This window comes from Ctenocephalides felis, unplaced genomic scaffold, assembly GCF_003426905.1.
Source record: "Ctenocephalides felis isolate EL2017-DRISC unplaced genomic scaffold, ASM342690v1 CF-g0.4_SCAFFOLD_01492, whole genome shotgun sequence".
Lineage (NCBI taxonomy): Eukaryota > Metazoa > Arthropoda > Insecta > Siphonaptera > Pulicidae > Ctenocephalides > Ctenocephalides felis.
This window is the reverse complement of record NW_020537646.1, coordinates 14530938-14553948: the sequence shown is the minus strand read 5'-3', so window position 1 is coordinate 14553948 and position 23011 is coordinate 14530938. Positions and strand designations below refer to the sequence as shown.

General features: G+C 27.5%; 6 protein-coding genes and 1 long non-coding RNA gene across 9 annotated transcripts; 5 read left to right on the top strand and 2 right to left on the bottom strand.

Annotated features, from left to right (window-relative positions):
- The first annotated feature begins 823 nt into the window (after positions 1 to 823).
- LOC113371634 lies at positions 824 to 1308 on the top strand. Its single transcript, XR_003366641.1, has 2 exons — positions 824 to 978; positions 1182 to 1308. It is a non-coding gene; the product is annotated as an uncharacterized LOC113371634 (long non-coding RNA).
- A 1487-nt stretch (positions 1309 to 2795) lies between these two features.
- On the top strand, positions 2796 to 9645 carry LOC113370909 (protein kinase C-binding protein 1-like). Its single transcript, XM_026611582.1, has 11 exons — positions 2796 to 2838; positions 3773 to 3953; positions 5207 to 5380; positions 5574 to 5752; positions 6084 to 7626; positions 8285 to 8340; positions 8482 to 8635; positions 9032 to 9155; positions 9213 to 9363; positions 9431 to 9526; positions 9598 to 9645. Exons 1-11 carry the CDS (start codon positions 2821 to 2823, stop codon positions 9643 to 9645), a joined length of 2724 nt encoding a protein of 907 aa, XP_026467367.1. The 5' UTR covers positions 2796 to 2820.
- A 375-nt stretch (positions 9646 to 10020) lies between these two features.
- Positions 10021 to 11357, top strand: LOC113371633 (transport and Golgi organization protein 11). Of its 3 annotated transcripts, none has more exons than XM_026612277.1 (4): positions 10021 to 10053; positions 10171 to 10466; positions 10633 to 10930; positions 11132 to 11357. In XM_026612277.1, exons 2-4 carry the CDS (start codon positions 10229 to 10231, stop codon positions 11340 to 11342), a joined length of 747 nt encoding a protein of 248 aa, XP_026468062.1. In that variant the 5' UTR covers positions 10021 to 10053; positions 10171 to 10228; the 3' UTR covers positions 11343 to 11357. The 3 variants fall into 3 exon arrangements, with proteins under 3 accessions (XP_026468062.1, XP_026468064.1, XP_026468063.1); XM_026612279.1 differs by having other exon boundaries at positions 10026 to 10053; positions 10207 to 10466; XM_026612278.1 differs by having other exon boundaries at positions 10033 to 10120; positions 10207 to 10466.
- Positions 11358 to 11403: 46 nt separating this feature from the next.
- Positions 11404 to 13468, bottom strand: LOC113371632 (bystin). The gene is given in 7 exon segments (XM_026612276.1): positions 11404 to 11740; positions 11818 to 12026; positions 12208 to 12275; positions 12278 to 12555; positions 12637 to 12877; positions 13040 to 13154; positions 13222 to 13468. Coding segments are annotated over 7 exon segments (1287 nt in total). The 5' UTR covers positions 13357 to 13468; the 3' UTR covers positions 11404 to 11499.
- A 1183-nt stretch (positions 13469 to 14651) lies between these two features.
- On the top strand, positions 14652 to 16312 carry LOC113370908 (zinc finger protein 2 homolog). The gene is made up of 4 exons (XM_026611581.1): positions 14652 to 14715; positions 15358 to 15573; positions 15786 to 16014; positions 16108 to 16312. Exons 1-4 carry the CDS (start codon positions 14652 to 14654, stop codon positions 16310 to 16312), a joined length of 714 nt encoding a protein of 237 aa, XP_026467366.1.
- Positions 16313 to 18682: 2370 nt separating this feature from the next.
- On the top strand, positions 18683 to 19921 carry LOC113370907 (AN1-type zinc finger protein 2A-like). Its single transcript, XM_026611580.1, has 5 exons — positions 18683 to 18737; positions 18804 to 18846; positions 18909 to 19089; positions 19160 to 19396; positions 19904 to 19921. Exons 1-5 carry the CDS (start codon positions 18683 to 18685, stop codon positions 19919 to 19921), a joined length of 534 nt encoding a protein of 177 aa, XP_026467365.1.
- Positions 19922 to 20580: 659 nt separating this feature from the next.
- LOC113370906 (zinc finger protein 32-like) lies at positions 20581 to 22923 on the bottom strand. The gene is made up of 5 exons (XM_026611579.1): positions 22838 to 22923; positions 22476 to 22795; positions 21510 to 21727; positions 21188 to 21387; positions 20581 to 20848 (listed from the first exon to the last, which is right to left on the bottom strand). The coding sequence occupies exons 1-5, from the start codon at positions 22921 to 22923 to the stop codon at positions 20581 to 20583; spliced, it is 1092 nt and encodes a 363-aa protein (XP_026467364.1).
- Between the last annotated feature and the right edge of the window lie 88 nt (positions 22924 to 23011).

Genomic DNA, 23011 nt, shown 5'->3' with positions numbered 1-23011 from the left:
AACATTGTATGTGTTGAACGACTTATGGCAGAAAAGTAAATGAATTAAAAGTCGAGCCACAGGAAACGGAACTATGGAAGCAGAACTTTTTGAAGGAGAACGTGATGCATAACCAGGTATGGAGAAGGGGTAAATTGTGTTGCTTCATGCGGATCTGCATTCAGACAGAGTGCCAATAATAATAATGAATAAACATCAATAAATTGGTATATTGAATGACAGTAATTAAGTATTAACCAACAAATATATGCATATAAAAGAAAAGAGCATATATTTATATAGATGTGTGTGTTTTATCATGGCTGTGGAGTAACATACTTCTTGGTAGGCTTGGTACATGCTTTAATACATGTCCGCTTATCACCATTTTGTTGCGCGATTTACGCCCCATCTGTGAAGAAAGAGTAATTTAATTTGGTCTATGTGTATAATGTGTGAAATGACAAAAGCTAAAGCTAAAAACATTTGAGTAAAATATATGCTTTTGAACCGATTGTGATTTATTTGTGCATCACTATAGTAAGTACTCAAAATTTCTTAAAAATTATGACATTATGAAATTATAAGTAATAATGTTGATGCATTTTTACATAAATTTAAAGGGACCTCTTCAACAATTAATTTTGCAGATGTTTTAGCATGTTGTGGTATATAACAGTTATTAATACAAGCAAGTTTATATTACGTGAAAATGTATATATAAATTCTATTGGATTATATTATTAAATATGTATGCTGTATTATGATTTATGTTATAAAATATAAGTATAAAATGGATTCTGAACATGAAACTGATAAATCGGTTAGATGTATCGTCTTCATCACAACTATCAGATAACAATGAAAATTCTACTTCACATATATACATTGCAATTGATGAAGAAGAAAATAAAAATGTGAATTATAGTTTTGATGAAAATATTAATAACGATAGCAAATCCTCAGGTTCCGAGAAAATCAGTAGCACAGAGGAGACAGGTAAAAAGTTTTTATTTGTTATTGGTTATCTAAAACATAAAATATTATGACATATGTAATATTCTCAATTAAATGGTAGTACACTCGTACACACACATATGTATATATTACATGTATTATATTATATATATATATATATATATATTATATATTTATAATAAAAATACATTTTTGTCTTGATAAGTTTTTTTTTTGAATTGTAGGTACTCTTTTTCAATCTCCAAAAGGCGATGGCAGTCTATCTAAACCCAAAATCAGTCGTGAGTTGAAGGGACTGCATAAAGCTGCTGCAGAATCTAAAATTATTACTGAGTTCACAAATGTGAAAGAAAGAGAAAAAAAGAGTCAGAAAATCTTTGAACTCTCCTAGCCTAAATAAAGGATTGGACAGTGGTAGGAAATCTACAGAAATATTGAGTAATGAAGATGAAAATGACAAAAACCATGAAGGAGATAAAACACCAAAAAGTAATAAAGTAAGATCTTTAAAAAACACCTACTGATGCTAAAAGATCTGTGAATTGAAAAGTTATTTAATTCTAAGGTTTTTAAATAGTATTTGTATTTTTTTAATATCACACATTTTCTGTAGAATGACTGTTAAATTTGTTGAATTTGGTTTTTATCTAATTCTGTGCGATACATCTATATAAATCAAGATTATGCAAAATAGTAGTTATAAATATTATTATATAATATTAAAACAAATATTATATTATAAATATTTTTTAGGATAATATTGCTGATATGTTTTGTTGGCAATGTCACAAAACTGATGTGAGTGTTTCTTGTAAAACATGCCCAAGATCATTCCATCAACGTTGTGTTCGAGGTAATATAACTGATCTACATGATTGGTGTTGTCCTGAATGTGTATCAATAGTGCAAGCAGAAACGACTGACACCAGGTTTGCCACATTTATTTTAAAATACTATTTTTTCAATTAATTTTAAATATTTTAACAATGTAAAAATAATACATTAGTGTAATTTATTATTTGGTGATTAACTGTTTATTGCATATTCATGTAATTTTTGTAATTATGAGTGCATTTATTCATAACTTGCATCATTCAATATTAAATTTATTTATATATATATCAAGGATACCCTGCATTACATCCTTAATGTTCCGTGAAAAAGTTCATTGTGCGAAACATGTTTTTCTAAGGTCTACTCTTTGAAGTAACTTGAGTAACATGTTTTTTTACTACAAATGACAACGATTTATACATGTGCGGAATGTTTGAGACCTAAAACAAAACAATTTTACCTCGGGATCTGCAGCGATTACATAGCCTCTGATCTGTGCAAAAATACTTAAAAAAAATTTTCCACAGTTTTGCAAAACAAAACTCTCATTATTTTTCTTATTAAAAAATTCATGATTATCAACTGTTAGTTGTATCAATGTTAGTGCAAATTTCTGTGATGTGTACACAATTTTAGATATAAAGTACCATGTTCAATATCCACGATGATGACATTAAATTGAATGTCGAAACGTTTGGAATTAAAGATTATTTTATAAATCTTTGCCTTTTCTTGTTTGAAGAACTCACTCATATATTTCAACATCAAAAACGACTACTAAATACTATATATATATAATATATATATATATATATATATATATATATATATATATATATATATACATTTATGTATGTATATAGTATTTATGAATCTTTAAATATGGATTATCGGCTTTTAAAGAAATACTATCACTGCCAAATCCAATTCATAAACAATTTAAATGAAAAGGATTTTTTTTCAGATCAAATGCAATGAAACAAGTTCTCTTAGTAACTATGTGAACTATTGAAATTTGCTTTGAAAAGAATGACTGATTATCTTGGGGTAAGTGATAAAACATTTAAATTAATTCCTTTATTTAAAGTACTATATCACATATAATATATATACGAGGTCTGTTCAAAAGTACCAGAATTACTAATAATTAAATTTCGCGGGTCTGGAGTGTCTGATGTCAAATTTTTTTTTTATTGTGTTGGTATACAGCCCCAAAGTATGATGAATTTCAGCTATATCACTGTTTACTTTGTCTGTGGTAGTCCTAAGGTTCGACGTTTTTCTGAGCTCGGCGATTTTTACAATGGAAGAATTGAAAGTCAAGAATTGTATTAAATTTGCGTAAAAAATGAAATAAAGTGTTGCAAAGGCAAAAATTCACCAGATATGGCTCCGTGTGACTTTTTCCTATTCCAAAGTTGAAGAGAACCTGAAAGGACGGCGTTTTATCGATTGAAGAAAATCGTGAGAGTGCTATCAAGGACATATCAAAAAGTGAATACAAGGGTGCTTCGAAAATGGAAAAAAACGCTGGCATAAGTGTATTATATCTGGGGGGGACTACTTTGAAGGGACCACATTAATGTGACGAATAAATAAATATTTTTAAAAAACGAAATTCGGGTACTTTTTGAACAGACCTCGATATATATATATATATATATATATATACACATGTGTGTGTGTGTGTGTGTGTTAACAGTCTCCAATGAATATTATGTACTGCTGTCCCAAAAACAATAAGTTTGGTGAAGACCAATTCATACCCAGCCGGCTCTGTTTGGTATTTATGTAAATTTATGTTTATTTCTGTGGTGGAGAAGAGAATAATTTTTTTTAAAATGTTTAATAATTATTAAAGCTAAATTATAAAAATTTGCCTTTATACATTGAAAAAAATGATCTTTTACATTATATAAATAACAAGTACTTTTAACATTTTGTATAATATATTCCCATATTCAATAGGATTTTTTTACAGGCAGAACCCTTCTTACATCCAGTAGACAAAAATGAATTCCCAGATTATGCAAAATATGTAGTTCATCCTATGGATTTGAGCAAACTTGAGCAAAATATTAAAAAAAATTTATATGGATCCACAGAAGCATTCATTGCTGATACAAAATGGATACTTCACAACTCCATTATATACAATTCAAGTAAGCATATAGAAATACTTTGAATTTGTATAGCCATTTTTTTTAACCCCATGTTATACAAATGTAATCGACAAAACTATCATCATATTTATATAATTAACTTCCCGTAGGGCAAGTTAAAGTAATCACAAAAAAATAGAAAATGAAAATTTTTATATATCTTTACGTTTCAAAGGTTTCTGAACATTTTGGCATACCTTAGAAAAAATGGATGTATGTGTGTGTGTGCGGATACAAATTTTTGTCGACGATTTCGGGAACACCGATCAACCGATATAAATAATTCAAAAAACATTCGATTCATATTGATAAGGAGACGTGTTGATTAGTTTTTGGCGAAGGCAGGTCTAGCCGTTCCGAAGATACGGGGCAAAAAGTGCCAAAAACGGTAACTCAGTTTTTAAGAGAACGGAGCGTCCGATTTTAATAATTCAAAAAACGTTTTAGTTGTATTGACAAGATGAAGAATTGATCAAATTTTCATAAAGGCAGGTCCAGCGGTTTCGGAGATCTAATACAAAAAGTAAAAAAAAATGCCATTTGGCGGTCAAAAATGATCATTAGACATATGCATATCAAATTATCAGATATTTATAGAGATTTTAACAATTAATATAAATTTTGTTTGCATTCCTATGGGTTCTGTACCAATGTTTATTCGTTAGACTGCGACGCGGCGCTTAGGCTTGACATTTTGTCTCTATGCAGTTAAAGCAGTACGATTGCTTTGAAAAAATGTTCAGAATTTACAAAATATGTCAAAATAAAGAAAACATTTTTTTAAAAAAAAAGTAATTTTTTGTCAAATTCCTAGTTTCTCAAAAATATAATTTTTTTGAAGTCAATTGTTTTCAAAAATGTTAATCGTTTTTAAAAGAATAATAATATTTGAAGTTCCAGCAATTTACCTTAAGGCTAGATGCCATGCGCCCCACTAGTTATAATTTGTCATTTAAAATACATGAAGATTATTTAGTAAATAATTTTTAACAGTATTTTTAAAAATGTTCTTGGTTTCCATAAGGTATCTAATCCATAAGGTATCTTATTGAATATCTCGACACCTAAGTTCTTGGAGATGATTTAAGTTTGATTTTTGGATATATCACAGCATGTTCATTTTAAGTATTGCGGTTATGGATATCACTACTCAATATATGATTAATATATCAGCATGTGTTGCAATTGCTATATATAAATATTGATGTTTGAAATACAAGCCAGCTGTTCTAAAAAATCTACAATGTTTTCAGTTCATACAAAATTAACCAGTGTGGCAAAAGGCATTATCAAAATTTGTAAGCAGGAAATGAATGAAATAGAAACATGCCCAGAATGTTATCTTAAGGCAAATACACACAATGATACAAATTGGTTCCTTGAGGTGTGTTCACATCCACATATGCTGGTTTGGGCAAAATTGAAAGGTAATTTTGCTTTTATATTTACCGAATTATTCCTCTTTGTAAGCAAAATTATATTATGTATATAAAAATAGTTTTCAATTTGATTTTAGTTTCTGAACTTAAATGATTTAGACCAATACATTTATAAAATATACTCATATTTAGTAATTAGTTATCACTATTAAATAGTTTTCAATAATAATTATTACTACAGGTTATCCGTACTGGCCAGCAAAAGCAATGACTGTATCAAATGGCAATTTAGTAGATGTTAGATTTTTTGGAGCACATGATAAAGCATGGATACCTATGAAGGATTGCTTGCTTTATAGTGAGAAAGATCCAAATTTCAGTGATAAAGGAAAACGCTCTGATTTCATCGAATCACTTAGGGTTAGTATATTTTGGTTTTTATGCTTAAATATTTAATTATATCACCTTCAATCAACCGAAGGGGGGGTAAAATCTTTGATATCAAAGTCACATTTTTATTTAATGATTAATCTTATTAAAGCATTAAATTTAATATGAAAAAGTATAAAGAAATATATTGCTTTGTGGTGAGATATCTTTATGTATGTTTATAGTAATAATGCATATACTTGTATATAGTATATTGAATATCGAAGAAATGAATCAGATTTTGAAGATATATGTCAAATTTATATGATTGAAATATTAAACATAATGTTTATTTGATATTCTCATTATTATGTATTTATAGGAGTTAGCTATATATGTGAAAAATCTTGAGCAAAAATTTGGAAAATTTTGTCATGCACCATTCAAAACTCCATATCCTAATGATCAAGCAGCTATTTATAGTATAATGCTACCTTCATATAAATTCAAATCAGATATTGCAAATAAAAAAATAATAACAAAACAAAAAGTTTGTGACATAACGGATAAACTACTAGAGGACACAAAAGGTAACATGAAAATAAATAATTCGTTAGATGAGGATAGTTATATTGAAGGATATGATACTGAAGATGAGGAAGCACTAAAAGATGTATCAAATGAATCTGTTGATAATGTAAATGATATGAAAATTAAACAAACACCTTTGCGTGCACGTGTTAGAATGAGAGGTGGTAAAATTAATTCAACAGGAAAAATAAAGGTAATAAAAATTATGAAAGAACATATGGAAGATCAAGTGATAGAATCTCCAGAATCTATGAAAACTGAATTTTCATCCCAAAAAAATGACGATAATGACACAAAAGCTACTGATACTATGATGCATAATGATAGTAAAACTAATAAAAGAAAACTAAGTACAAACAGTCTAGAAGTGCAGGAGAAAAAAATTAAGCCAGACGATATTCAAGAAACTGTATCAGCAACACCCACTAAAAATGTCAGCAAAATTTCCAAAGAAAAGACTCCCGAAATTAGTCAGAGTGTTTCAGTACTTGATAATAAAAGTGATAAAGATGAAGATGTTAACTGCCTTGTATCAGAGCATGAATTGAATCCCAATAAAGTTGCAGAAAGTAATGCAGTTAATACCCTCACCATTGTAAACCAGCTACCTCAAATTAGTATAATGGGGGTGTCGAAATCAAATTCAGTTAGTAATAAATTGAGCCCTGACACAAATAAAAATACTGATGACATAAAAACCAATTCTATTGCAAGAGTAGTATTAAAGAAAAGAAATATGATACAAGAAAATAGCAGTTTTGTAAAAAGGGTTAGCATCTCAAAAATGAATTCTAATACTGAAACTAATAACAAATCATCAGTGGAAGAACATGCTTTGCATAGAATAAGTAATATTGAAATTAAAAAGGCATCCCCTTGCAATGCTATTGTTATACCTGACAGCACAATATCCTCATTAGATGTTGAAATTAAAACTGAACCAATTGATGATTATGATATCGATAAATCATATAATGCATCAGAATCCACTACTGAGGCATATATTGATAATTCTACAAAAAAGCAATCTGCTAGAAAATCTTTTCCCAATAAACCCAAGATGAATATATCGCCTGCAACCAAAAATAATTCAAAGGAGTCGGGAAGTATTAATCCTGCGAGTATGGTTTATATACCACAAAATTCTACAGCACCTAAAGTGGAAGCAAAGTATCAAGTATCAGCAGCATCCTCAAATCAACAGCAAACATCAGCATTTGTGTTACCTAAAAGACAAGAAGCTTCTATTAAGATTTGTAATACTCCAAGAAATAATTCTTCCACAATTGATAATAGTACAGCTTTCAAAAGTGCTGATCTCATAGAAGAGCATAGTAAGTTGTTGCATTGCTTCATTTAATTATATAGGCCCACCAAATACATAAAGTTGTCTGTATTAGGTTTGCAATATTGCAATATGTTTTCCAATGTATTTTTTAATACTGAATACGAATCTGAAGTCAAAATTGGGAGCCAAACTGCAAAAAAACGAAAAAAAATAAAGATAAAAAAAGGCAAAGTTTCCGATTTAGTAATTCTCCTACATGATGATATCTTATAATTTCTATTATTTTCTGGATCTTTTTACCTTACTTAACCTTGCAACAGATTTCTGGAACCCTTTTATCAACTTTATTGAGTTTCTTTTTGTAGAATCCGGTAGCTATCAACAAACATATTTTCAAATAACTGCAAATATGTTTGCAGATTACGCAGGGGCAATAGGGAATAAATATATATGTATGAGTTGCTGTAGGATTCTACAAACGGAAACTGAATTCAGTTTGACCCCTAATTTTGACTTGAAATTCATGTTTAGCATCAAAAAGTACATTGAAAAACAAATGTCAGACACTCAATATGGACAACTTTTATTTTGTATTTGATTGTAGCAAGTTACAATTACTACTTCACTTTTTACATGCCAATAAAATATGTTTTAAATTAACTCAAAACATGTATTTTTTTAATATATGATAACTTTATTTACAGATTACAGACACACAATGTACCTGTTGAAGAAAAGCAAGAAAATAGAACTACTTTCGGTCCATTATCAACATCTATAAACACAAGTTTTCCATCAGAATGTGGTCCAGTTTCACAAATTATAAATGAGAATGCACTTAAGGTAAATTCCTAATAATCTTTAAATGAGTTGTAACTATTTTTAATTAGTTACTTTGCAGTTATCAAGATATTTTCAAAATTTGCTACATCAAACATTGGTTGATTTTGGCAATGCTGGTTCTACAGATGCCCAAGTTAAAAAATTACAAGCTGATATTGAAAGTTTGAAGTGGATTCATAAGCAAGAACTCAGTGAAATAAAACACAATACAGGTAAATAATTTTCTATGAGAACAACACCAAAAAAATAACAATTTTACATATTTTATTCATTTATGTATTTTAAATGCACAATTTTTTCTCTTAGTGCATTGTTAATTGTAGCTGAGTTTTAATGTAAGGAAATGTGAGCTTAAGTAGTTTAATGTCGGTCTGTAATTTGTTCAACTCTTTTATTTTTTGAAAAAAAAAATGTTTGCAATTATAAAAAATAATAAGCTACACCTTATACACATGCCGAAATATATTTATTTTTCCGTCTGATAAATGTTGTAAAAACATTTATATTTGCTTATTTTGCTTTTTAATTCAAAGTGTAAATAAATAAATAATTCACAGTAATAAATAATAGAGTGCAATTTATTAATAATTGAATATTTCATTTTACAGAGCTTATATTATTAGAAATAAGAAATAGTTTTGAAATAGATAATGCTCACAATATAACAAAGTACAAAAAGAAGGCAGAAGCTGAGCGAATTCGGTGTGTTCAAGAAGCTAAAAGCAAGCAATGGTAAGCATTATTATAAGAAAATTAGAATAGATTTTTTAATTAATTTAAAAACTGCAGGTGTGTTTATTGTGGGAAAGAAGCTCAGTTTTATTGTTGCTGGAATACATCATACTGTGATCATGAATGCCAACGAAAGCATTGGAATACCCACATGACCCTTTGTGGCCAACACAGAGACACTAATCAAGATGATTCTTCAACCTTAAATGTTCGTTTCAATCACAATAGATTTACTAATAGAAAAAATATTGTAGCAAAATATTAACAATTTTCAGATAAATGATTCAAGATCAAAAATAAAGACTAAGACCATAAATCAAAATATTATACAATCTTTCAAAAGAACTCCGAAATTGAAACATAATTTGGATGTAATTTGAACTAACTTGACTAGATATAATAAATTTCTATATCAGATTTTAACATGGAATTTATATTTTAGAAACCTACAATATCCAATAAATTCTATTTAGAAAGTCCAATCATTTGAACATTTCAAAGTGTTCGTTCATAGATTCTAGAAAAATCACATTATAGATTCCCACATAAAAGCAAAAATATTAATGATTTTGATGACGATTTAATATGATGAATATGTAAGTATATAGTTTTTAATAAATATATATATTTAATTTAGGTATGATTATCTCTCATAAATGATTTTAAATAAAATGTGTGATATAAAATCCATTATATATAGAAAGAATAAAGTGTAAAAATAAACTATTACTATTAATACTTATTTATCTGTGCTATTACCGTAGTTTATGATTTACAATTTGAAATCGGCGCTAATGGATAACGGCCAACGCATGAGGCAATACTGGGCAAAGTCTTACTAGGCGGAGAGGTTCTCAAACATCGAGTGACAGTGTATCAAACAAGAGCTATGTTAGATGTAAGTTTATTTTCAGCGACAGTAATTACATGCTACATAATTTAGAATAGTTTTTTTTAATATTGAGGTATTAGTATATGCATGTATTGATAATTAATATTGCTTTGTCGTTATCAGAGTTTGGAGAGTTGAGTTAAATGATTTAATTCGTAGTTCTGTACCTAAGAAAGTACCGATGTCTGATACATCTAGCCCACTACACTATCCTGCAGAAAAAGAGATTTACGATGTTGATTTTACGAAAGACATAAGCCGAAAAATGCGGGTGCCGAAAAAAATTCGTGGTACAGGAGATACAATTGAAGATGAACTACAACATAATTCAAATCCTATTGGGTGGTCAGGGCACTCTGATAACTTTGATATGAGGGTTCCTGACAGAATAATGGTAGCAGGACAGGAGCAACATATTGGTTTGTACATTTGACAAAAAAAAATTTTCATGTATATATATAAATATTTAATAGAGTATATGTGCTTCTCAATACTCAACTCAGTATCAATAGATAAATATACTTTATTCAATTATTCATGTAATATTTTAGATATTCATTTTAAAAAGTTATTTTTTATCTTTAGGTAGTAAAAGCCACCCCATTGAAATAATACTAGAGCAATCAATTCTTCCACCAGCACCTGATGATGAAGTTGTTCGAGTGGGTACACCTCCCCGGGTTCTAACGCTTTCTGAACATTACTTTCCAACAGCAGACGAAACCCCTCCAAGCAATATGATGTACTTTTCTCAAAAATCTCCTGACACTGCAAAAATGCCACCAACAAAAGGTGGTGTAACTGATCTCGATGATAGTTTATATATGACTCATAATATGTCTCATTCAAAGCAGTATTATGGAATGGGACAAGTGACACAAAGGTGAGATAATTAGTGTTAGACGATGATTGAACTGTTATAAATTAAACACAAATTTTGATCATCTTATACTGCTAATTTATTTATTGGGTATTGAAGATGTTATTTTCCTTTGCAGATGATTTGATTGCTTTTGTAGCTTTGAATGAATTTAATCATGATTTATAAAAACTATTAGACATAAGCTATTTTATTTTTCTTTAGGGAGGCAACTCCACCCATTGGTCCTTCTGGTGAAGGATTGAGTCCCTCAGAAGAAGTTTTACATCTTCGAAGGCAGATGGCAAAATTAAACAGAAGGGTTCTAGCAATAGAATTAGATTATATTCAAAGGCAACAACGTGAAAAAATTATATATGCAGTTGGAATTGCATATATACTTCTTAAAACTGTTATGTGGTTAAATAGATCTTAAATTACTCTTGTAGATTTTTTGTTTTAATAATTAAAGATAATAGATACAAGTTGTACCTTTGAATGATTTGTTTGTATTTGTTATGATTTATTTGTAAATATATTTTGTGCTTTGTGATATTTCTGAAAAATGTATAAATTAATTTTATTGTAGTGGTTTAATCTTGCATTTGATAATCCATATTATCAGATTGTGGTTCTAGTACTTCTAAATCTCTACATTTGGCAGATTGTAGTTCTCTCCTTATTTCGGAAGTTATGGTATGGTGATTATGTACTTTCAACAATCCCAATAAAGATTCTCTTTGTTCACTTGATATATCTTCTTTATAACGTTGTGCAAAGGTCAAGAATGCTTGATGCCATAATACGGGCAGTTCACGTGTGTCTCTTTCAAACCTATTAGAACAGAAAATTAATTATCAAAAGATTAATAATTTTGTTATATTGATGAGAGTGATCAAAAAATTATAAACCTCAAAAAATGAAACACTACTGCATCTACAACCCTGTATGGAAGAGCATATTTTTTATCTAAAAAGATTCTCAAAAATATAGAATTTGCACCAGTATAGTCTAGCTCAGCTATTTTTAAGAGGGCAGCAGAAGAGTGTAGCATTGGTATTGAATTCTTAGCAATAACAGATCCAATAATAATGGCTTCCCTTAGAGTACAATCGCCAGCCTGAAGAGAAAAGGAAGATATTCATTATGGAATATTCCATTACTAATTTTAATAAATTAGTAACAGAAAAAGAAGAATAACATGTATGTTCATTTCATATCTAAATAGTTAATTGACTATGCTTGTAACTATTCTATTTATATTAATAAATTTAAAAAATTGAGATAATATTAAGCATTACCTCCAACAATGGCAAAATCAAACCCTTCATAAAACTTCCTGGTTTAAATAGGGCTTTTCGTAGGCTTGATACAAATGAAAGTTCAATCTTTTATATTCTGCTAAATCATCTCTAATCCTTGGTAAAAGAACAAGATTGTAAAATCTTTGAGCCATTTTTTCTTTTAGATTTGAAGCAAATATTCTAGTAGCTTGATACATTGCAGCCGCTGACCAGCTTGGAGGATCAGTTATGTATAAAATTTGTTCCCAATTTCTAAGATTTGGAATTATTTTAAAAGCTTTTGGTAATTTACCACTTCGATACTTCTGAAGAATATCTCGTACACCTTCATACATAGCTTTTACTCTGCAAGAATCAATAGTGATAAAAATTCCACATTGTGAATAGAAATTTGTGATTTACTTTCTCAATTATTTTTAAAATTACCTAGGGTCTATATCCTGTATTTGAACACTTTTGGCATCAGAGAACTGTGTTTGCAATTCTGTTCGTTTTTCGGTAATGCTTTCCATTATAATATCTGCCAATGTTCGTTGTTGAACAGGATTTTTTGACATAAATAATTGCATAGCTCGTTCATCATCTTCGTTGATTTCAATATTTTCATAATATGTAACGGCAGAAAAATTTTCTTCTTCTGAACCATCATCACTATCAGAATCATTTCCTATAACAGTTTTTTAGATTATAGTTTTTTTTTTTTATGAAACTACAAACTGTTAATAATTATATAAGACAACATATGTCAAATTAAAAAGCATATATAAAATTATGCATTGAATATAAAAATATAATTATATCTATTATTATTTAGAATTTTGAGATATACCAATGTCTAAGTTGACTGTCTTTTCACGACTCAAACTGGACCCAGCACTTTCAATTTCAATTTGTTGTTCTCTAGCAGCTTTTAAAATTTTATGTGACAAACTTGAGTCTACAAACTAAATCAAATATTAAATTTATATGAAAGTTATACTTAAATATTTCATTTTAATAAAGTTTATAAACCTCTTCATCGTTGTCTCTGGTGAACCTGATCTTTTCTCTATTTTTTGGTTTCACAAATTGGGCATCGTTAATTTGCTGTTCCAAAGAAACCTTTTTTAGATTCTTTGAAACTTTTATTTTCTTTGCTTTACCCATTATTTTTACACGACATAAATAAAGTGAAATCAATATTCTCAAAAATTTAACACACGTGAATAAAACACGTTTTAGGTTATTTGACTTCTGTCTGCTGCCATTTGTATTTCAAGACTTTTCGTAACACACTTCACTCTAATCCTAGTTCACAGTTGTCAAAAAATCAAAAATTTAGTTTATAGTTTTCTAGTATTCTAACATTGTCTAAGGTTTATAGTTAATAAAAATATGAGTGACGATTATGTTAAAGTACAAAATGTTTGCCGAACTTGTCTTAAAATTGACACAAGAATGATTGATATATTTGCTGAAAATGTGAACAATAAGTTGCCTAGTTATAAATATATGATTACATATTTTTCGAAGATAAATGTAATTAAACGCTATTGTATATACATGGTTTATATATCTTAATCTTTTAAAAAAAATTCTTCTAAACAGATTTCCAAAACTGATGGTTTGCCACAACAAATTTGTAAAAACTGCTCAGAACAACTACAAACTATTTTTAAATTTATGCAAAATGCATCGCAAATAGATTTTCTACTTCGCTACAACATTAAACAAAATAATGGATATATTAATAAACTAATTCTAAATGATATTCAAAATAACGATAATAATATTGGAAATATACCTTCTAGTAGTAATGACAATTTCAAAGAAAATATAAACGACAAATTATTTTTGTGCTGCTGTGATAAATTTTTTTGTAAAGCAGAAGATTTGTGTGCTCAATATAAATCTCAAATCAGTAGTGATCAAGGAATGAATTGTCAATTTTGCTTCAAAGTATTTAACCAAATAAGGTAATAATATATATATATATATATATATATATATATATATATATATATATATATATATATATATATATATATATATATGTGTACATAATGATGACAATTTAAAATTCAAATAGTCAACTTCAATCTCATATTGTTGATGAACACATAGAACTATTGCAGTTTATATGTGGATATTGTAATAATAAATTTCTGAATCTGATGGATTTGAAGAACCATTTATCTAAAATCCATATACAAATGCAGCTAGGTATTTCTATACTTAATTATTATTATATATATATATAATAATATATATATATATATTTATATATATATATAATTTTTTATACCTACATACATTTTTTAATTAAAATTCTATATTTTAGTAAAATACCACCACAGACAGAGACTAAAGAAATTAAAGGTATGATTGCCTTTTCAATTTCAAGAGTTTACTACATATACAATGACAACTCAAATATATATTTACGTTTAATAATTCCAGAAATGAATGAAGAAGGCGATAATTTAATTTTGAATAAAGTAGAAGTGCCAGAGTTAAAAACAGACAGTATTGATTTATTTCAGAAAAAACAATCATTTTACTGTCCGTTAACTCATTGTTCTAAAGCTTTTGATGCAGAGGAAGAATTATTAACTCATTTGATTTTAACTCATAATGTTGATGGGAAAGCAGAATGTCATATATGCCAAAAAGTTTTCAAGCATAAAAAAAATTTAAGACAGCATCTGATCACACATAAAGCAGTAAAAAAATACTTATGCAAATTTTGTTCAAAAGGTATTAACAATTATATAAAATTTATCAAATTTATTTTTATAAATACTTGAAATAATTGTAGGATTTAATCATGCACATCATCTTCAAAATCATGAAAAAATTCATACCAAAGAGACTCCATATTTGTGCAATGAATGTGGAAAACAATTTGCTAATACCAAAGAGAAACTCTTGTTCTAAAGCTTTTGATGCAGAGGAAATATTAACTCATTTGATTTTAACTCATAATGTTGATGGGAAAGCAGAATGTCATATATGCCAAAAAGTTTTCAAGCATAAAAAAAATTTAAGACAGCATCTGATCACACATAAAGCAGTAAAAAAATACTTATGCAAATTTTGTTCAAAAGGTATTAACAATTATATAAAATTTATCAAATTTATTTTTATAAATACTTGAAATAATTGTAGGATTTAATCATGCACATCATCTTCAAAATCATGAAAAAATTCATACCAAAGAGACTCCATATTTGTGCAATGAATGTGGAAAACAATTTGCTATTAAATATAATCTTAAAGTTCATATGAGGCAGCATAGCAATGAAAAGCCTTACTCTTGTCTTCAATGTGCTAAAACATTTGCTCACCGTAGTGCACTGGTTATACACACTCGGACACATTCAGGTATAAGAATGTACAGCAATTTTTCATAAAAATTTTCTTGAGGAAAATGTAGTTTAACATAACTTAATTTATATTAGATTAATTTATTTTTAAATCATTTGGGGATTCTTTTTATAAAGTAAAAAAAAAATATAAGTTGAAATATAAATAATATTGTCGAATTAATAATAAAAGTATGTTAACTCTGGCAAATAATGTTATTTATTTTAAAGGTAATTTATGTATACATTCTGAGAAGGTGCATAGTGCTTATCATGATTCTGAAATTGGTAGTTACCAGCATATTTGTAAGTTATGTAATGACATTTTTGATACTTCAACATTACTTACAAATCACATGAAACAGCATACTCGCCAGTATTCTTGTGATATTTGCAAGCAAAACTTTTCATTGAGCACAGCTTTAGAAAATCACTTGAGAACTCATTCGGCTGGAGATAGGTATGCCTAATATTTTTATTTATTCTAATATACATAAAAGCAAGAATAATACCATAAATATCAGCTTTATTCGTTATTTTTTAATATTATCAGATCACATACTTGTACAGATTGCGGAGCAAGATTTAATAGATCAGAGCATTTACGTTCACACATATTAAGAAAACATACAGATGTGAAACCCTATAAATGTGAAATATGCCAGAGCACGTTTGCCCAAAGAGGAGATTTAAATGTTCACAGACGTACACACACTGGAGAGAAGCCTTATATCTGCCAGGTGTTATTTGAACTATAAATTGTGTATATATATATATATATATTAGGGTGGTCCTTAAAATGGTCATTTTCGAATTTCCTTGCTCCCAGGGGCTCAAATGGTTCCAAATAGATAAAAAACAATTATCTGAAAGTTTTAGCTCTTGATATTAACGTTTAGATAGAGCGCAATTCAATCAAAGTTTGTATGGAAAGAGCATGGAAAAATTTTCAAAAATTTGAAAAATGTTTTTAGATGTGATTTAGCGAACAAATGAATGAATAAAACTCATTCATTTGTCGCTGAGTTATACCTAAAACATTTTTTTTAAATTTTCAACATTTTTTTCCATGCTCTTTCCATACAAACTTTGAATTCTTTAAAAGTGCATATGAGGACACATACCGGAGAGAGGCCATATATTTGCAAAATTTGCAACAAAGGACAACGTAGCTCGGGTGCACTTATTCAACATATGAGAACACACAATAGATTTAGTTCTAGCAAAAAGGTTCTAGAATCAGCACTTTGAAGATTAAAATGAAAATCAAGGTTATATTTTTTATATATAAATATAAAAATCATATCTCAAATGAGTCCGATTTCTTACCTTGCCAAAATTAGACTTATAATACTATTGTAAAAAAAAATTTATCATACTGTTTGTCTCAAATGCATTTGCTCACGATATATAAAAAGCTAAAATATTTATTGATTACTTTATTACATCTGGAAGTATATCTTTGCATTTTTTACTAAATAATTTATCTAGGTTTTTTAATTTAAATACATAAGATGCTATTATATATATATATATATATATATATATATATATATATATATATATCTATATATATATTTTACGGTAAATGTGCGCTCTTGGTGAATGTGCACATTCTCCAAAACGCTAGGTGAATGTGGAGTTCTCAAACAAACAAATTAAAATAATGGTGTACGTGCGTACTTGGATCGGTCTCATGAACATCTTGCGTATTTGGCGCATGCGCACTAAATAGTTATTTGGTTATTAGTTAATAACGAATAGTTGAATAGTTGAATAGTAAAGAGATAACATAGGGTATAGTGAATAAATAATATTAAATAGCAAATAGTTAATAATTAATTGTTAGTAAAATAGTAAATTGTGATTAGTGATAACTGAATAGTTAAATAGTGAGTAGTTGAATAGTGAATAATTAATAGTGAATAGTAATAAGTGAATAGCTATTAGTAAGTAGTGAATTTAGAATAGTTAAATAGTGAATAGCTAATAGTTAAATAGTTATAAGTAAATAGTTAATAGTTAAAAAGTAAATAGTTCAATAGTAAATAGTTAAATAGTTAATGGTGAATAGTAAAAAGTAAATAGTGAATAGTGAATAGTAATAACTAAATAGTTAATAGTTAATAGTTAAATAGATGAATAGTAAATAGTGAACAGTTAATAGTAAATAGTAAATAGTATTAACTGAATAGTTAAATAGTGAATAGTTAATAGTAAATAGTGAATAGTTATTAGTAAATAGTGAATTAAGAATAGTTGAATTTTGTATAATTAAATAGTGAATAGTGAATAGTTAATAGTGAATAGTTGAAGTGTAAAATACTGAATAGTGAATAGTGATAACTGAATAGTTAATAGTAAATAGCGAATAGTTAATAGTTAATAGTAACTAGTTGAATAGTAAAATAGTGAATAGTGATAACTGAATAGTCAATAGTAAATAGTAAATTAAGAATAGTTAATGGTTAAATTGTTAATAGCTATTAATTACATAGTTAATAGTTAATAGATAAATTGTTAATGATAAATAGTTAATTAATAGTGAATAATGAATAATGGATATTAATATTCATATGACTAAAATAAATAATATAAATATAAATATAAACATAAACATAAATATAAATATAAATAATATACATATACATATACATGTAAATATAAATATAAATATATGATTTAGTATTTCACCCGCACGTTGAACTCACATTCGCCAAATGAGCCGGTAAATGTGCACATTCACCGAAATACTCACATTTACTGTAACATATATATATATATATATATATATATATATATATATATATATAGGATATTTATTATAAATATCAATAATATAAACGTCACAAACTGTCAATTCAAACGATCATAATACATATGAAGTTCTCCACAATGTGGAATTGACAGGAGGGAATATGTTGGTCAGGATGGTATAATTTCGCTTGTCTCAAAATTTTAAAAATGTCATCATGTGAATACTCTTATTCTTAGCTGTCAGATTATTGACTCATCAAATACAGTAAATTTCTAGATTTAATTTTGATATGTCATGTTCAACGTCCTGGAGTTACAAAATATTAATAGCTATATAATCGACAAAATTTACTAGTTCATTGTAGTAGGCAATGGAATTTCCTAAATTAGGATGTCATTGCTCTGAGCCTTCATGTAAAAAATTAGGTATTTCTTTATACTTAACTTGTACTAATTAGTTTATATAATTTAATGGAATTCTTGTCATTTTAGATTTTTTACCAATAAAATGTGATGGTTGCAGTAACTTATATTGGTAAGTGCTTTGATATTTTTTGAAAAAATGACTTATTTATTTAAATATTTTTATTTTTCCAGCAATGATCACTTTAAGTATAGTGCACATTTTTGTTCAAATGCTTTTAAAAACAATGTGCAAGTTCCTGAATGTCCATTATGTGGAATGCCTGTTCCCATACCTAGAAACCAACAACCTGATGTTGCAGTGGGTGCTCATATAGATAGAGATTGTAGATGGGATCCATCAAAGGAGAGAAAGGTACAATTATTAAGGTGTTTTCTGTTTTACTTTTTACAGCCTAATATTTCAAATGCATGTTTTTTCACAGGTTTTTACAAACAAATGCACTCTAAAAGGTTGTAAAACAAAGGAAATTATACCTGTTTTATGCCCTGAATGTGATAACAACTTTTGCTTACGGCATCGTCATACAGCGGATCATAATTGTATTGGTTCTAAAGCAACAATTAGAGCTAAAATGTATAATGCAGCTGCTGACCGAAATTTATCTACCAAGAATGCTAAACCTTTAATAAATACAAAAGGAATTCAAGATCAAAATATGGTAACTTTATTATATTATCTTGTAACATTATTTTACTAATAATTTAATAAAAATATATAAATTTTGCCTTCAATCAATATTTTGCAAACTTTTGACCTGTGTTCTTGACCTTTCCAAAAAAATTCAATGCTTTATAATATCTACCCTGTGAAATTGTAACAATTTATTTTAGCTTTTTCATTATATTATTAACAAAATAGTTTTTCGGGAAGCCACTACTCGTGTGGCTTATAGGCCAAGAAGTACCTCACCAAATACTAGTGATAAAAGTAAATGCTATTTATCATAGCATTAGTATAAACCATTTTTTATAATTTTATATCAATATTTATTTATTAAATTTTTTTTTAAATATGATTTTCTTCGAATTATATAAACATAACAAGGTTAATGGGAACAATTTTTACATGATAAAACTTTGTATACACGCATTATTCATAACTTATATAAAATACAAATTAATATAGATTAGTAATTTTATTGTTTTATTGCATCTACAACTTATAGGACATATTCAATATGTAAAATGCAGAGACGATAATGAGTTTTAAGAAGTGTAGTAGTAATATGCATCATGCCAATGAAACTTTTGTGCGCAGCTCTCAAACAATTCCATTTGCAATGCTATGTATAAATATAATTTTATATTCAATTTATAACTTCAATGAAGAGCATATGCACATTTTTTATTTATGTTTAAATTAAATAACCTAACAATAGAATTAACATTAAGATAAAATATTTAAATTATATTGAAACATCTGTTTTTGAATAATATAATGCCATTACATACAGGCATTATTATTTCTGTGTTGTCTTATAATTATTAAACAAGATAAAAACATGTGCAAACTCTACACATTTTAAAAATGTTGGATGATAAATATTATCTAGTATATATCAATAAATAGTTTAATGATACAAAAGCAGTAAGTTTTAATTTTTATTCTAAATTTCTATATATGATAAATTAATTTAACATAAAATATGAAAAATAATATTTTGCCAAACATGATTATAGACTATGCTAAATAATACAAACTTTCAAAAACATCTTAATTTCAAAACATTATTGCACGTTTAGTACGGGTAAATAATATATATATATTTATATAAATTTTATGAGTTTGTATATATTTAAATATACAAATGAAGTATATGTTATTATTAATAATAATAAAATATTAACATTCCAATTTCACAGAACATACATCTGCACAATCGATAGATGATAAATTTGATTCAATGCTCATGGGAACTTGTTGCAAAGGTACTATCATATCATTAGCAGAAGTGTTTTGATTGGGTATGGTGTTGTGTGCATTTTTTAAATGATCTTCTAATTTCCGTCTTCTTTGGAAGTTCAGAAAACATATTGGACATTGATGCTTGCTATTTGAATTTGGTTTTGATTGATCATCATGAGTTCTCATATGGGCTAAAAGGTTGTACCTGGATAAGAAAAATGAAAGAAGGTATTAATTGCAATTTGAAATTTAATAGTCTACAAAAATATTAAAAATTAAGGAAAACACTTGTTAAAAGATATTTTAAAATTTTTGAATGATTTGAAGTTCAAGCATTTCCTCAGCTATAAAATTGTTTTAAGTTTTATGTACACAAAATATAATAAGTACAATTAATAAAGATGTTGTTTTTCAGTTATCTCAGAAAAGTATTGAAATTACATTCATTTCTTTTTTTTTTTTTTATATAAAGCTTGAACAAGTTTTTCTATAAACTCTGAAAATGTATGATCTTATAGATGTATTGTAAAGTACAATAGCCGACCTTTCCACAAAACTCTTTCCACACATATTGCAGGGGTGTTTGCGTTCACCACTATGAGTTCTTTTGTGTCGATTTAAATGAGATGAGGAGCGTAATGCTAAACCACATGTACTGCATGTATAGTCTCGTATGTTAGAGTGTGCAAGAATATGCATTTGAAATGAAGTACGGTGTATAAATTGTTTGCCACACTGGTCACACTGCAATTATTAATGTAATAATCAACACTCAGTAATAATTAAAAATAAATATAATACTTAAATGTCTGTAAAGTATTTTTTTAAATTTGTATGTTTACAAATTTTATTTCAGTATGTTTTACCTGATGCTTAGGAACACCCAAGTGAATGTTGCCGTGACGTTTTAAGGCTCCTTTCTGAGTGAATTGCTTACCACATGTTAAGCACTGATATGGACTTAGACCAGAATGCATTACTATATGAATTTGTAAAGCACCTTTGTGTCTGTAAGCTTGACCACATAATTCGCACACGTAAGGCCGAACATCATTATGTGAATTAGCATGTGATTTTAATTGTGCTGTGAATGTATTTTTTATATTCATTTTATTATTAACTAGTTATTAATTCAGCAGTCAGCAATCCACTTAATTATTTGTTGAAAGAACTGTTATTAAAGACATAAAATTAGATTAAGTTGTCTCAATATTATATTGAACATCTGAATATATTATTGCAATATTCATAGTGAAGATAGGGAAAATAATCATTTAAATTCAGAAATTTTATTTTTTACACACTACTACGAATATCTACAGTTACTTTATTGTAAAATATCTTTAACAATTTTTTCAAGGAATCAATGTTCAAGGATTAGATACAAATAATGGATAAAGGACTTTGCTCCATAAAGGTTATAGTATAGTCAGATTAAATTGTTACTATCCATATTAAAATTACACTAAAAATGTGATAAATAAAAGTCTCAAAATATTTGTAATTTAGTACTTTATGAATATGGAGCTAATGGGATTAATAGTAGTTAAAATATTATTGAACAAATATCATTTTTTTATACAAAAAAATTTGATACTTGTATCTGGCAATATTATACTTATGTTCATAATCATTTGGACAAACTCTTTGATTTGAATTGCTCACTACTGATAAAATTAAAATTTGTTTTATACCTTTTGTCTTGAATTGTTTTTGACATATTTCGCATTCATGTATAATGGGTTCCTTTTTGACTCTAACTTTTCGTTCAATTTTTACCTTTTTTGTTTGATACGTATCTGAATCATTTTCTATAATTTGTGTTGAATTACGAGTTCTACGTAATTTGCGTTCATTATGCTCTGGAATGGGTTCAGCTTCAGTCACTCCATTACTTGTATCCACATCAATTTTTTGATCTTCTATAGATTCACTGTTACTAACCACGTCCTCAAAAAAATTTTCAGAAAACTCTTCTGAATTATCTAATTCGCATTTTAAAGAATTCTTCAGAGTATCATTGAACAATTTTAATATTTCATCTTGTATTCTCAAGCATTTTAGCTCTGCTGAATCAAAGCTGTTTAACTCTTTAATACATATATCACAAATTTCTGATTTACCTAAATCTCTTAAATTGAGCTTTGTAAATCTTTCAATAAAAACATATAAACAAGTATTTGAATATTTTGACCTTGTATCAAAAATATCATGAAGATCATTACAAGAATTCTTGTTACATATTAAACATTTACTTGACATATCATCTGATTCCTTCATTTTCAGAACAAATGTGGTAGAGTATTTTAACTAAATTAACATTACAGAATACATTCACTATGATATAAAAGTTTGTAAATAGAAATTA